The sequence below is a fragment of the Daktulosphaira vitifoliae genome, unplaced genomic scaffold, assembly GCF_025091365.1.
Source record: "Daktulosphaira vitifoliae isolate Bord-2020 unplaced genomic scaffold, ASM2509136v1 Scaffold_5, whole genome shotgun sequence".
Classification (NCBI taxonomy): Eukaryota; Metazoa; Arthropoda; class Insecta; order Hemiptera; family Phylloxeridae; genus Daktulosphaira; species Daktulosphaira vitifoliae.
Genome location: NW_026099576.1, coordinates 21209862 through 21224071, shown reverse-complemented (window position 1 = coordinate 21224071; position 14210 = coordinate 21209862). Strand labels below are relative to the sequence as shown.

General features: G+C 27.0%; 1 protein-coding gene across 1 annotated transcript; it reads left to right on the top strand.

Moving 5' to 3' along the window:
- The first annotated feature begins 4283 nt into the window (after nt 1-4283).
- Nucleotides 4284-13115, top strand: LOC126907939 (uncharacterized). Its single transcript, XM_050689658.1, has 2 exons — nt 4284-5191; nt 11355-13115. Exons 1-2 carry the CDS (start codon nt 4359-4361, stop codon nt 12190-12192), a joined length of 1671 nt encoding a protein of 556 aa, XP_050545615.1. The 5' UTR covers nt 4284-4358; the 3' UTR covers nt 12193-13115.
- Nucleotides 13116-14210: the final 1095 nt, after the last annotated feature.

The window sequence follows — 14210 nt, the reverse complement described above, 5'->3', positions numbered from 1 at the left end:
AAAGTGTTCCGGAAAGTCTGACACTTTTATATATATCTTAAATTAAAGCTAATGTAATATACTTTATCATGGAAAAAAAAAATTTATATCGTCTTCACAGTGAAAATGGTTACCAAATGCTATTTTTTGGGAAATTTCTTGATTTTATTTTTTACATTTTTAACTTTATAATGCTATAACTTATTGAAAAGTGTATTGATCAATATAATTTTTTTATGGGAAATACTATTTTTTAATAATCCCTTTTTTATTCGACATACTTTATCTTAATCAGGATATTAATAAGGAACTAGCAGTTTATGAAGCTTTTGGAATAATCCACCAATTTTTTAAAATTAAACACTATCTAAAGATTTGCATCGAAGCGTTTTTTTTTGATAGTGATTTTAATCACTGTCAGATATCATTATACTTGATCCAACTATGCCACGTCACCACTGTGCCGCGACCCCCCTGTGCTGGGTTTTTTCTTAACAACACTATGATTGGTATTTTAGATAAAGTAAATCTTATAAAGTTAAAATTAATTATGTTTTAAATATTTCAATTGTAGAATCTTTATAAACACCGACAGTTCCTTAGAAATGATTACTATGATTTCTACTAATGATCTATTACAATAAAAATGTAAAAAAAATGTTGAGCTTTACTGATAAATTTGCAGTAAATAGTAATTATACAATTTCCTAGGTGCATATTAATTAAAACATGACAATTTTTTAATTTTCATAAAATGTTCTATTTAATAATTTAAATTTCAAACTTGCAAGTTGAGCTAAAAGTCATAGTTACCAATCAACTTTTTTTTATTAAAAACTTTCAAAAAGTCATCTTTTAAAGAAGAAAAAATTAGGTTAAATATGATATTTTGTACTGATTAATTTTAACATTAAAATCAAAACCTGTAATATTTAAAAACAATTTCTTTTAAACACTATCATATATTTACATCAAAATGTTTCTTATGAAAGTGATTTTTATTTCTGTCAGATATCATTTATACTTGTTCCAACTATGCCACATTCACACTGTGCCGCGACCCACTGTGCTACCTTTTTAGCTTTTATGCAAAGCTGAGAAGGTATTGGTTTAACGATGATGTTTTTTTTTGTGTCTATTACCACTTTTTCTCAGCTCTCGCCGAACCGATTTCTTTCAATGATACATCAAAAGATCACAAATCGTTTCTTGTCGAAGACATTAACCTCAAAAATTAAAAAAAAACCCTTCGTTCCCCGTATATGGGGGAAACCTTAATAAAAATCGCTAATTTTTGAAATGTTATACTTGATCCAACTATGCCACGAACCCCCTGTGCTGGGGTTTTTTTATCATGGAAATGTCAATTAATATTTTAAACTTCAAACATTTAAAAAATTATTTTGTTATAGTATATTATTGATGTAATGGAAAATATTTATTATAAGCTTTTCTTTCTGGGTAGCTAGACTAAAATAAGTATCTTTATGAGAGAGTATATTTTATTGAGAGATTGACATCAATATTTTTTAAAATATCCTGTAGACTGGTGTTTTGACCAGGCTCAAAAATATTTAAATCTACGTAAGGATCTTATCAATGTGGTTTTTTTTTTATTAACACCACTATGTTTTTCTAACACTTTGAAATTGAATATATAACTTTATTTAGAATATGATTTCAAAAGAAATTTTTGTACGAAATTTTTTTATTGTACACTATTCATGGGACAATTGAATTTTATTGAAATTACACAAAAAAAAATTACATATGAATTTTAAATAAATTATTTTTAACAGTTATTATTAGGTCTCATCATATTAAATAGTATAGTATAGTATAAAATATTTTTGTAAGCAACTGATGTTATAATCACAGGATTTCAAAGAAAAAATCTATCAATATAGGTGATAATAGAACCTATACATCCTATAAAAAATTATTTAAAAATGTAATACAATGAAGCATTATATTTTATTTAAACATATTTTTACTGACGTAAAAAAAAGATTTATATTCTTTACACATATTTTTTATTAAATAAGTGATATTAAATATTAAAAAAGACATTTACTTATGTTCAGTATAAATCTACCTAACATTTAAACGAGAAATTATTCATATTAGAATTTTATTAGAATGAAATTTTTTTCGTTTATTTTAATATTTATTGTCGTTTTCGTTTTGCAACCAGACAAAGGAGTTCATTGTGAAAATTATCATGTTATGTATAAAAATTATATCGAAAGGGTGGTGAGTCACATTTATTCACAAATTATATCGTATCGAAAACAAGATTCAAATAATGATATGGATATAGACGAAGCTTTCCAACCAAATTCTAAAATGTTGAATTTCAGACAAAAATATTGTTATATAATAGGTATTATTAATTTCAAGTACCTTCAAATACTAAGAAAATTCCTTAGTGCAATAAAACTTGTCCTCGGTAAATGCCAGAAATTTTATCAAGAAAATGAATTGAATTATTTTATTCCTTTTGTACAAATACTTGAAACAGTTGTAAAGAATTCCAAAACTATGATTGAAAATCTACACAATGCTATGACGTTTTTAAGCTATATAGATACAAGATTTTTGTTTTCTGAAGGCTTCATACCTCATCCTATAATTGATGCAATCGATTTTATACATCAGTTCGTCTTAGAAATAAGTTTGGAGACTAACTCTTTTGATCTCAACAAATCACCTTATGAAATCTCTGAAATGAAACTTGAGAATTTGACAGTATTTCAAACAGAAGCATCAGAAAAAGTAGAATTTTTTTTTCAAAATTGTTACTTTATGGACATTTTTCAAACAAAAGATTTTAAAAATATTAAAATTGCGGAATTACCTAATGACTTAATGTCTGTAAGAAAAGAAATACTTAATAAGTTTTTTGACGAAATTATTGAAGTTTGGTACAAAAACTTAGGATTTGAAGAATTTCTCAATNTAATTAAAACATGACAATTTTTTAATTTTCATAAAATGTTCTATTTAATAATTTAAATTTCAAACTTGCAAGTTGAGCTAAAAGTCATAGTTACCAATCAACTTTTTTTTATTAAAAACTTTCAAAAAGTCATCTTTTAAAGAAGAAAAAATTAGGTTAAATATGATATTTTGTACTGATTAATTTTAACATTAAAATCAAAACCTGTAATATTTAAAAACAATTTCTTTTAAACACTATCATATATTTACATCAAAATGTTTCTTATGAAAGTGATTTTTATTTCTGTCAGATATCATTTATACTTGTTCCAACTATGCCACATTCACACTGTGCCGCGACCCACTGTGCTACCTTTTTAGCTTTTATGCAAAGCTGAGAAGGTATTGGTTTAACGATGATGTTTTTTTTTGTGTCTATTACCACTTTTTCTCAGCTCTCGCCGAACCGATTTCTTTCAATGATACATCAAAAGATCACAAATCGTTTCTTGTCGAAGACATTAACCTCAAAAATTAAAAAAAAACCCTTCGTTCCCCGTATATGGGGGAAACCTTAATAAAAATCGCTAATTTTTGAAATGTTATACTTGATCCAACTATGCCACGAACCCCCTGTGCTGGGGTTTTTTTATCATGGAAATGTCAATTAATATTTTAAACTTCAAACATTTAAAAAATTATTTTGTTATAGTATATTATTGATGTAATGGAAAATATTTATTATAAGCTTTTCTTTCTGGGTAGCTAGACTAAAATAAGTATCTTTATGAGAGAGTATATTTTATTGAGAGATTGACATCAATATTTTTTAAAATATCCTGTAGACTGGTGTTTTGACCAGGCTCAAAAATATTTAAATCTACGTAAGGATCTTATCAATGTGGTTTTTTTTTTATTAACACCACTATGTTTTTCTAACACTTTGAAATTGAATATATAACTTTATTTAGAATATGATTTCAAAAGAAATTTTTGTACGAAATTTTTTTATTGTACACTATTCATGGGACAATTGAATTTTATTGAAATTACACAAAAAAAAATTACATATGAATTTTAAATAAATTATTTTTAACAGTTATTATTAGGTCTCATCATATTAAATAGTATAGTATAGTATAAAATATTTTTGTAAGCAACTGATGTTATAATCACAGGATTTCAAAGAAAAAATCTATCAATATAGGTGATAATAGAACCTATACATCCTATAAAAAATTATTTAAAAATGTAATACAATGAAGCATTATATTTTATTTAAACATATTTTTACTGACGTAAAAAAAAGATTTATATTCTTTACACATATTTTTTATTAAATAAGTGATATTAAATATTAAAAAAGACATTTACTTATGTTCAGTATAAATCTACCTAACATTTAAACGAGAAATTATTCATATTAGAATTTTATTAGAATGAAATTTTTTTCGTTTATTTTAATATTTATTGTCGTTTTCGTTTTGCAACCAGACAAAGGAGTTCATTGTGAAAATTATCATGTTATGTATAAAAATTATATCGAAAGGGTGGTGAGTCACATTTATTCACAAATTATATCGTATCGAAAACAAGATTCAAATAATGATATGGATATAGACGAAGCTTTCCAACCAAATTCTAAAATGTTGAATTTCAGACAAAAATATTGTTATATAATAGGTATTATTAATTTCAAGTACCTTCAAATACTAAGAAAATTCCTTAGTGCAATAAAACTTGTCCTCGGTAAATGCCAGAAATTTTATCAAGAAAATGAATTGAATTATTTTATTCCTTTTGTACAAATACTTGAAACAGTTGTAAAGAATTCCAAAACTATGATTGAAAATCTACACAATGCTATGACGTTTTTAAGCTATATAGATACAAGATTTTTGTTTTCTGAAGGCTTCATACCTCATCCTATAATTGATGCAATCGATTTTATACATCAGTTCGTCTTAGAAATAAGTTTGGAGACTAACTCTTTTGATCTCAACAAATCACCTTATGAAATCTCTGAAATGAAACTTGAGAATTTGACAGTATTTCAAACAGAAGCATCAGAAAAAGTAGAATTTTTTTTTCAAAATTGTTACTTTATGGACATTTTTCAAACAAAAGATTTTAAAAATATTAAAATTGCGGAATTACCTAATGACTTAATGTCTGTAAGAAAAGAAATACTTAATAAGTTTTTTGACGAAATTATTGAAGTTTGGTACAAAAACTTAGGATTTGAAGAATTTCTCAATCCTAAAACAGCAGAGTAAGAATTATTACATTTAAAATTATTTTGTAAAGTATATTATAGGTTATATTTCAAAAGGTTTTTTAATAAATAAATATTTGAAAAATTATAATTATTTCCTTATGAAGAATATATATTAATTGTTATCTAAATATACCACACTAATAAAGTATGATGGTGTTAGGTACACATTAATTGAAGTGACGCTTATTTATAAAATTAAATAAGAAATCAGGGTTTTTGATGCGAACAGGTCACCGTCATACCATATTTGTTTTGTGTTTATCACGACAGATATGCCACTGACACCCTGCAATAAGTTTTGTTATTCTGCAACCGTCTAGTGGACCGGATATTCCGTATTCACAATACGCCACAATCTTCAATGTGTTTTTTCCTCTAAACCCCCACCTTCGTATCAGTACGGAAACGCTGTTGTTTTGACCGGTCCCTTCAACATATGATATTGAAGGTTTTTCTTTTCTTAATTCATTCGTGCTCGTTTGTTCGGTCGTATTTGACGCATTGAAGTCATTTATTTTCTTTGACCGAAATTTGGGTTGTCGCCACAATTATCGAGTTAGCGATTCACCACTGAATAAACTTCTACGGTGTATTATACGGCCTTCTGTGTATCATTACAGTCTCCTATTGGTTTGACTGACGGGAAGTAGCCAGCTGTTATTATTGTTTTTTTTATTTGACGCCAGTGTGATACGCGAGAAGAGTGTACACCCGTTCGTTAATGCATATCTGTCCGGCCCACCAACGGATGTGATTAGTATGGGTCTATCGTATTATGTATGTCACTGAAACATCCATCGATTGCCCAGCAACCCGTCTGTTATGAAACTACAATCTTTAAAAAACTGCTGGATTTAATTTTAAGATAAAAAAAAAGGAAATACAATAAAAACCCAATATTTTGGACTGTATGATAATTTTTTATAATTTTACATTAAAATATAAACAAATACTGTTTCTTTTACAGAAAAACATAAACTAAAAGACAAATTAATACTTAATCTAGGTTTTATCTCAATTACTTAACCAAATATAAAATGAGTAGATAAAACAGCAAACAATAGTACATATATTTTTTTGTACATTAAAATTATAAAAGAACCGACCTGTAGCCGTCTTGCCTTGCAATTCAATATGCTCCGTGAATGGTAAAACATGTAATAGGTGCCGTTTGTGTATATGACTTTGTTACGTCCGTTACTGACCAAACCAAGTAACAACAAAAATCAATAAAAAACACACTCTTACATCAGCCCGCGCCGATGGTGGTGCAAATGCAACTGGTCCATAGGTACAGACACGCAGGATGTTGTCAGTGTTGACAACAGCGCCACCGAGACCGGTTCAACACAGAATCACGACGGAACACCGTCAGTGGGTAAATATTAAGAATTCTTTTTATTGTTTGTTTTAAAGGATAAACAGTCCACATATTATATATGTATTAATTAGAATACAAAGGGGATATTGTGTTATTTATTTATTAGTAGTTTGTTTTAATTTCATTTATCATTTGCTATTGTTTTTGTATGTTATATTTTTCGTAACTGAAAATATTGTTGGGTAGAGTGTGGCACGCGTGTATGACCGGTTCGAACGTGTTCATGGTTCGTCCGGTCATCGTTACTTCCTCAGCGAGCGACACATCCTTTTTTGTACGCATGCAGTACACTCATGTTCGCGACTAAGATCTAATAGTCGTCCCTCAACAATTATGTAGTGCGTTATCTTCTCTAGTATTCACAGCAAACGTCTCCGCGTGTTTGTGCTATTGATCGGCCATAGTTCGCCATATATTTATTGTTTTTGCTCATACGGTTGCGACTCGGCAGAATTTGTAAACTCCAGACGTACGAGGTTTTTATGTGTACATGTTTTGTACTGTATATCCGTGAAAAACAATCCTTCTCGCATATTACGGGTTAGTAGCATCGTTCACGTCGTCATCAACGCTCACATACAGTCCACACTCACCGCCATTAATCACCATCTCAACTTATACAGCTAAGTGTTTAATTGTTTGTTTTATTTATTTTGTATATTATCTATTTTGTTCATAGCCGCTTTGTCGGTCAGTATATTATGTAAGTAAGTCCCCCATTTCCCTTTATTTATTAAGAGTTTTTAATTTGCAGAACTGTAATATATAGATGCGTATTTTGTACATTCATAAGCAGGTGTACCTATTTTCTTACCCCCTCTTATTTTCCTTTATTTATCGTTTTGTTTGCTACAAAATAAACAACGCTACCACACAGTAACAGGCCATTACCCTTTAATATTAAGGGGCTGCTTGTCACAAATATCACATTGTTATTATCATATATGCGTTGTCTTTTTTTTTTCCTTTTTATCGATTATATTGTAAGTCTTAATTTCAAAATTTTATATATTTTTATTCTTTCCACGAAAAAATGGTCATATTAGTTTATTCGTCAAACTAAAAGGTTACAAAATCGCAAATTACCGATACTAAAGTAAAATATAGCCGGCATTGCACAGTTGGTTTATAATATAGTTGGTTTATCGAAAATAAATGAGTACATATTAACTAAACTGTGCAACGACCTTATATACGTGTCGTCATTTTGAATCAATATTAGAAGTATTGTATTTATTGAATTGCTTTTTAAATTCAATGGGATGCTGAGAAGGTATTAATTTTGCTATGATGTGTATTTTTTTTTATCTATTACCAATTATTCTCAGCTTAATTTTTTGCTTCTTTTAATTTAGGAAAACTAAATTTGAAATTTGAACTAACATTAAATTAAAATTTTATTTTATAAATTGTAAACCTACAATTTCGACTACAACCCCCCGTACACATCGAAGATATTCTTTATCCCCTTTGAAAACATTACCGTTCCCCTTCTCACAATAAAAGATACATTGCTATCTTCAAGGTCTTTTAAAAGAAGATAAAGCAGGGATAACCAATAACTTCCCGTATCATTATATGGTACAGTCGTCAAATGCCAAAGCTGAACAAACAAATAACTTAATAAAGTTTAAAAAATTTTATTTTTTCAATGAAATATATTCAATCATATTTTATGGTTTGGATAATTTATTTGTCTTTCATGTCTAAAATTAATTAAGATGAACTGAGATATGGATATAACAATTTATTTTACAGAAGTCAAATTATAATTTGAATAATAGTGTTGTGTACGAGGCAGCTAGACCGTAGGACGGCTAGTTGTGCACCGCACTAGAATGCCGTTTTACCTTAGGCCTTTTTAAAAAACGTTATTATTGATGCGGGAGTGGGTCACCTAGGAGAGGACGACTAACTATACATTCAATAAGTAAACGAGAGTAGACAATAATTAAATAACAAATAATCACATATATTAGAAATTCCTCACACCCAAAGAAAAACCTCAATCAAAATTGAAAGAGAAATTTTATCAAGGGTTTATGATAATGCTTTATTAATACGAACAAAATAACTACTCTTATAAATAATTATTGTTCAAGACAAGAAAAAAAATACCATATTGATAAATATATCATTGATTCAATAGTAATGATATATTTATCAAATTGAACAATGAATTCATTATATAGATTGAGGTTTTTCTCTGGGTGCAGAGAGTATCTTAAATTTAAGGGGTAACGGGGGGCCCTTAAATACTAGTGGCCGACGAAGCGGCATAAAACAAAATAGTTAAACTCAATTAAAACAAACAATAAATAACATTAAAAATAATATAAACTCAGCTGTATAGATGACGTTGTTGATAGTGATGAGTGGACAGTATAAGATCTTGTGGTTCGGTTGATCGAACATCTGAGTATGACGAGTCAGAGTGCAAATCCAGACACGTAATGGCAGATGAGAACAGACTACGGCAATGATAATGTTTAGTGATTGTCAGGGCCCAATCACTAGTGGCGTGCAAGGGAACGTTAACTTTGCACAAGGGTGTTATAAACAAGTAATAAGAAACTATGGCGTACAACGGCCGGACAATTTTACCATTCAAGCGAAGGCGCTTGCAACTGAAAAAAGTAACACAAAAAACAATCGACTGACCGACTTACGACAATGAACTGTACACGGATAAAAACCGAACACGGAGGTCTTCGATTTCCCGTGATGGGTGGGCAAGGGGGTGAGTAAAGAAAGATGCTAGTGATCAGCTGTCCCACGAAATAATATAATCAATGATATTTGTAACAACTGATCAACTAGACCCTTCTAAAGGCGTTCTGTACCATACAAATAGATTTATACATAATAATTTCCTTCATAAATATATACAGAATGATTTTTTTATCATAATCCACTCAATTACTTACAGAATAAATATAAATTAAACATTTTTTTTTTTTGTTATGTTTAGTTTCACAAAAAAATATTGAGCTTCTCTGATAAATTAATTGTAAATAGTGATTATAAAATTTACTGACTGTATATTTTTTTTTTATTTATCATAAAATTTTCGATTTATTGAAATCAAATTAAAACTTGCATTTTGAGCAAAAATTTTATGCTCACAATTTCAACTCTTTCAAAAATCAACTTTGAGGACCATAAAAAATAGGTTGAAAATTACATTTTGCACTTATTATTTTTAACATATTAAAATAAAAATTAGTATCGATTTGTAAACTTTATTTTTTTTTATTTAATTATTCATTTTTTACTAATTAGTAATTATATAAAAATTAGAAGTGATAGAAAAAGTCTAATTATTGATTTGAAAACAATGCGAAAATATGATATAGAAAATCATATTCTTGTTTCTGATGAAAGTACTTTGTACACCAGTGTGTTTATTCATAAGTAACAATATTTTTTTTACAGCATATTGTATTAAGCTCTTTTAATTTTTATACATATTTTCCTTAGAAATAACGAAATATAGTACTTTAAATTTTTATTATTTCTCCGTATAAATTACAATATTAAATTATTGAACATAAATTTCATACTATATTTAATTACTATAAATGGCATTTATTTAAATAAATACATAATATATTGTACTTTTATAATATTAAAGAACTAGTAATCAGATTTAATTAAGGAAATAGAAATTGATGTTGCTTTTGAAATAATTTAAGAGTTTCTTAAAATTAAACACTATCAACAGATTTGTATCGAAGCGTTTTTTAAGATTTTAATCACTGTCAGATATTATGTGTAATTATAGAAACTATGCCACATTCATACTTTACCGCAACCTCAATGTGCTACTATTTTTTTTTTAATTTTGGTCTCACATATATAAAAATTATTTTTTATGCGCAGTAAATGTTCGATGTTAAATTACCTATGTTATTTATGAAAAAGTATAAAAATGCTCGTAGATATTTATGAAAGAAATACTTTTCTAGTATTAATATTTTTTTTAATTGATATTGATACGATCACATTTGCATGTGCCCATATCTCTGTCTCCCATAACATCGTTGTACCGTTTAATAGATATATATATATATATATATAATTAACACAGTGACATACAGCAATACTAACAGGAGGGCGGACTGCACACATAAACACTTTTTGCAATTCACGGCCAATGTGCCATAATAAGATATCCCTATCGACAGTTGACATTTTACCATCTTCGCGATCACTACTTTTGCCTGATAATTAACTTAACTTCGCTACCCCGTATATTATAGTGTGTGTGTGTGTCGCCGTCAGCTCCCTGTTGGATTAATCATCTCTAGGTGTCCAGCAGGTTGTATTATCCATTTAATATTTCAATTGTTTAATAAATATTTATTTATATCGTTGTTAACCTAAAGTGTTATATATATATATTGTAGTGCGACCCTTGGTAGTTCCTCTAAGGGAATATAAATTAAATAGGAAACTTCAGTACCTAAGGTAGATATAGCCTAGCCAGCTATCCCCCGTTGGTCCCTTAGAATACTGACGACGGGCATTTAGGTTAAACCCCTAAATAGCGACGTAACAACATATTAATATAATTTAAAAAATCTTTGCCGAACTTTATTTTTTTATTTATATCCTAATAACTTAACAAATAAATAATTTATTTAATACAAATTTTATATTTCAATAATATTTAACTACTTAATTTGATATTAAAATAATGTTTCATCATCACTATTTAAATATATTTACTTTTTTATGTATTTATTAATAATCAATATATATTTTTTAATATAGATTCATACCTCCAATAGATCCAGATACAATTCAAAATGATGGAATTGAAGCTCTCAACATTATTCGTAAAGAATCTGGTTGGGAAAAAATGAACCACATAAGTATAGTTTATTTTGGTAAACAATTCAGTGTAGATCGTATTATAAATGACGAAGTTAGTAACATAAATTTCCGAATAAAGAAAGAACATGTATCACAGTTATTAAGATGCAGATTTACAGAAATACTGAAAAACTATCGTACATTATTATCTGCTATGTTAAATGTGTGTAATAAAAATGCAATCAACTATTACCATAATTGTTTGACTAAATTATTTAGCTCATTCGTTAAATCAAAAAAAATGCTACTAGATTTACATGAAGCTTTAGTTACTTTAAATAAATCTTCAATATGGAGTGTAAATTATAACTCAAAATCAAGTCTACATAAAGTTTTTGAATGGGTTGCAGATTTTCTCAGTTTATTGGAGGACAATGATTTTTCTCTAAATAATATTGATGATAATGAAATGGAAGTGATTGAAAAACTTCTAGTCAATTTTAAAAACAATCTTGCATTTTTTAGTACTCAGTTAACAAGCGAATTGAGTCAATGTGATTTTTGGTGTCATATAGAAGATACATTCAAAAATGTTAAGTATTATACAAACTATTTTAGAAATCAAGAGAATTTATCAATTAATTCAAATCCTGAGTTTTCAATCCAAATTATGCTTAATGCTTGCAATTTTTTTGAAAGTTTTTGCGAAAGTGTTAGCAAATCTTGTTATGAAGATCTAGGTTTTGAAAAACTTTCACACTGTAAAAACAAAGAATTAGATAGCAGACTTCTTTAGTTTATGTCTAATTCACTAAAATCTCAACTTACATATTAATCTTTGAATTAACAATTGTTTTAATCTCAGATATATACAGAGTGATTTTTTTATCATAACTCAATTACTTAAAGAATAAATATAATTTAAACATTTTTATTTTTGGTTATCTTTAGTTACACATTTTCCTTGAATTATTAACGTTGTAATACTTTTTAAGTTTATCCTTATGCCTTGTAAGGGTGTCAACTTTGTATTTTTAAATGGGAAAACATATTTTGAATTTAATAAAATGTTTGATTTTTCAATTTAATAATAAATGATATTTGAATTTTTCATATAATGTTATTCGTTTATTAGATATAAACTTTTAAATTTTCAAATTTTTGAGTTTATATACATGTATAATACACAAGGGATTACAAATACATATAGCTAATTGGTTTTTTCTGTCACAGACCCGGAGTGTTTATTGTCAATTTTTACTATAAATACTGTATTACCAGATAGTGTATTTATAAACTCACAATAATGCACCTTATTATCATTGTTAAGAAATGCCAATAATAAAATGCCAATTAACTGTATTTTTAATTCTTTGTATATTATATATATATTGTATATTATCTCAAAAGTTTGAACATTAAAATCTTATAACCTAATAAAGTTATATTAAAATTTTAAATGCCATTTACTATTAAATTAAAAACTGAACTTACAAAGTATAAGGATGAACTTAGAAAGTTTTAAATAGTTAATAATTCAAAAATAATGTGTAAATAAAGATAAACCAAAAAAAAAATTTTAAATTACATTTATTATGTTAGGAATTGAGTGGATTTTGGTAAAAAAGTCACTCTTTATATATTGTTTCCAGAATATTTTATAATTATACCATTGATACTGTATCATTTTATTGAGCAATATAATCTTTAATAATAAAGTTAACGTGTTTTAATTATTCAATTAATTAATAAACTATCTAATATTATAAGTATTTGGTTTTCTGTTTATTTCTCTAGAGGAATATACTTTTTATTCATTTTACTATACTGAGTATGATCAGCAACGTTATAAATCATGGTAATATTTTATACGGCCTCAATATAACTAAATAATGTATTATGTAGTGATTTTATTAAAGGCAATTCTTCTATCCCAATCCACATATATGCACACAAAATAAAATTCATTTTGGAAATTTTTTTTAGACTTTTAGTTTCAAATAATTTTTGGTTCATTCCTTATTATATTAATATAATTACAACATTTTTAGAAATTATAATTTTTCAAACTTAACTACTGAAAATGTAAAGGAAAAAAAGTATGTCGAATATAAGAGGTATATAAATTATATTTATCATAAAAAAATTGTATTTATCCATATATTATCAAAAAGTTATAGCATTATAAATTAATAATATAAAAAGAATTTTTTTACATAAAATAGTATTTCTTTATTATTTTTGATTTCCGTTTTCACCGTGAAGACAATATGAAGTCCGAAAAATTTTTCTTTTCATAATAAAGAATCTTATAAAAGCTTTAATTTTAAATATTTATATAAGTGTCAGTATTTTCGGAACACTTTCAAAAATTACGTTGAAAATGTTCTTTTTTTAATATGCATTTTTAAATTTTAAACGCCCCTTGTATAATTGGGAAATGATCCGTTTTTAAAAAGTATGTCAAATGAAAAAAGTATGTAGATAGTATTTCTCATAAAAAATTGTAGTGGTCTATACATTTTTCGAAAAGTTATAGAAATACAAAGTTAAAAATTTTAAATATAATATCTAGAATTTTAACACAAAAATAACATTTTCACTACGAAATCAAAATTAAGTCCGAATTTTTTTTTTTCTATAATAAAGTATTGTGATAGTGTCACGTTACCATTATTGTGAGAATTTATTAAAATAAAATACAGACAGCACATCCGCTTCCTGAGACTGATGAATTAACAAATAATATTTATTGCCAAATTGACAATAGATCAAATTATTATAAAAACCCAATAGACCTGGCCATCTTGGTCA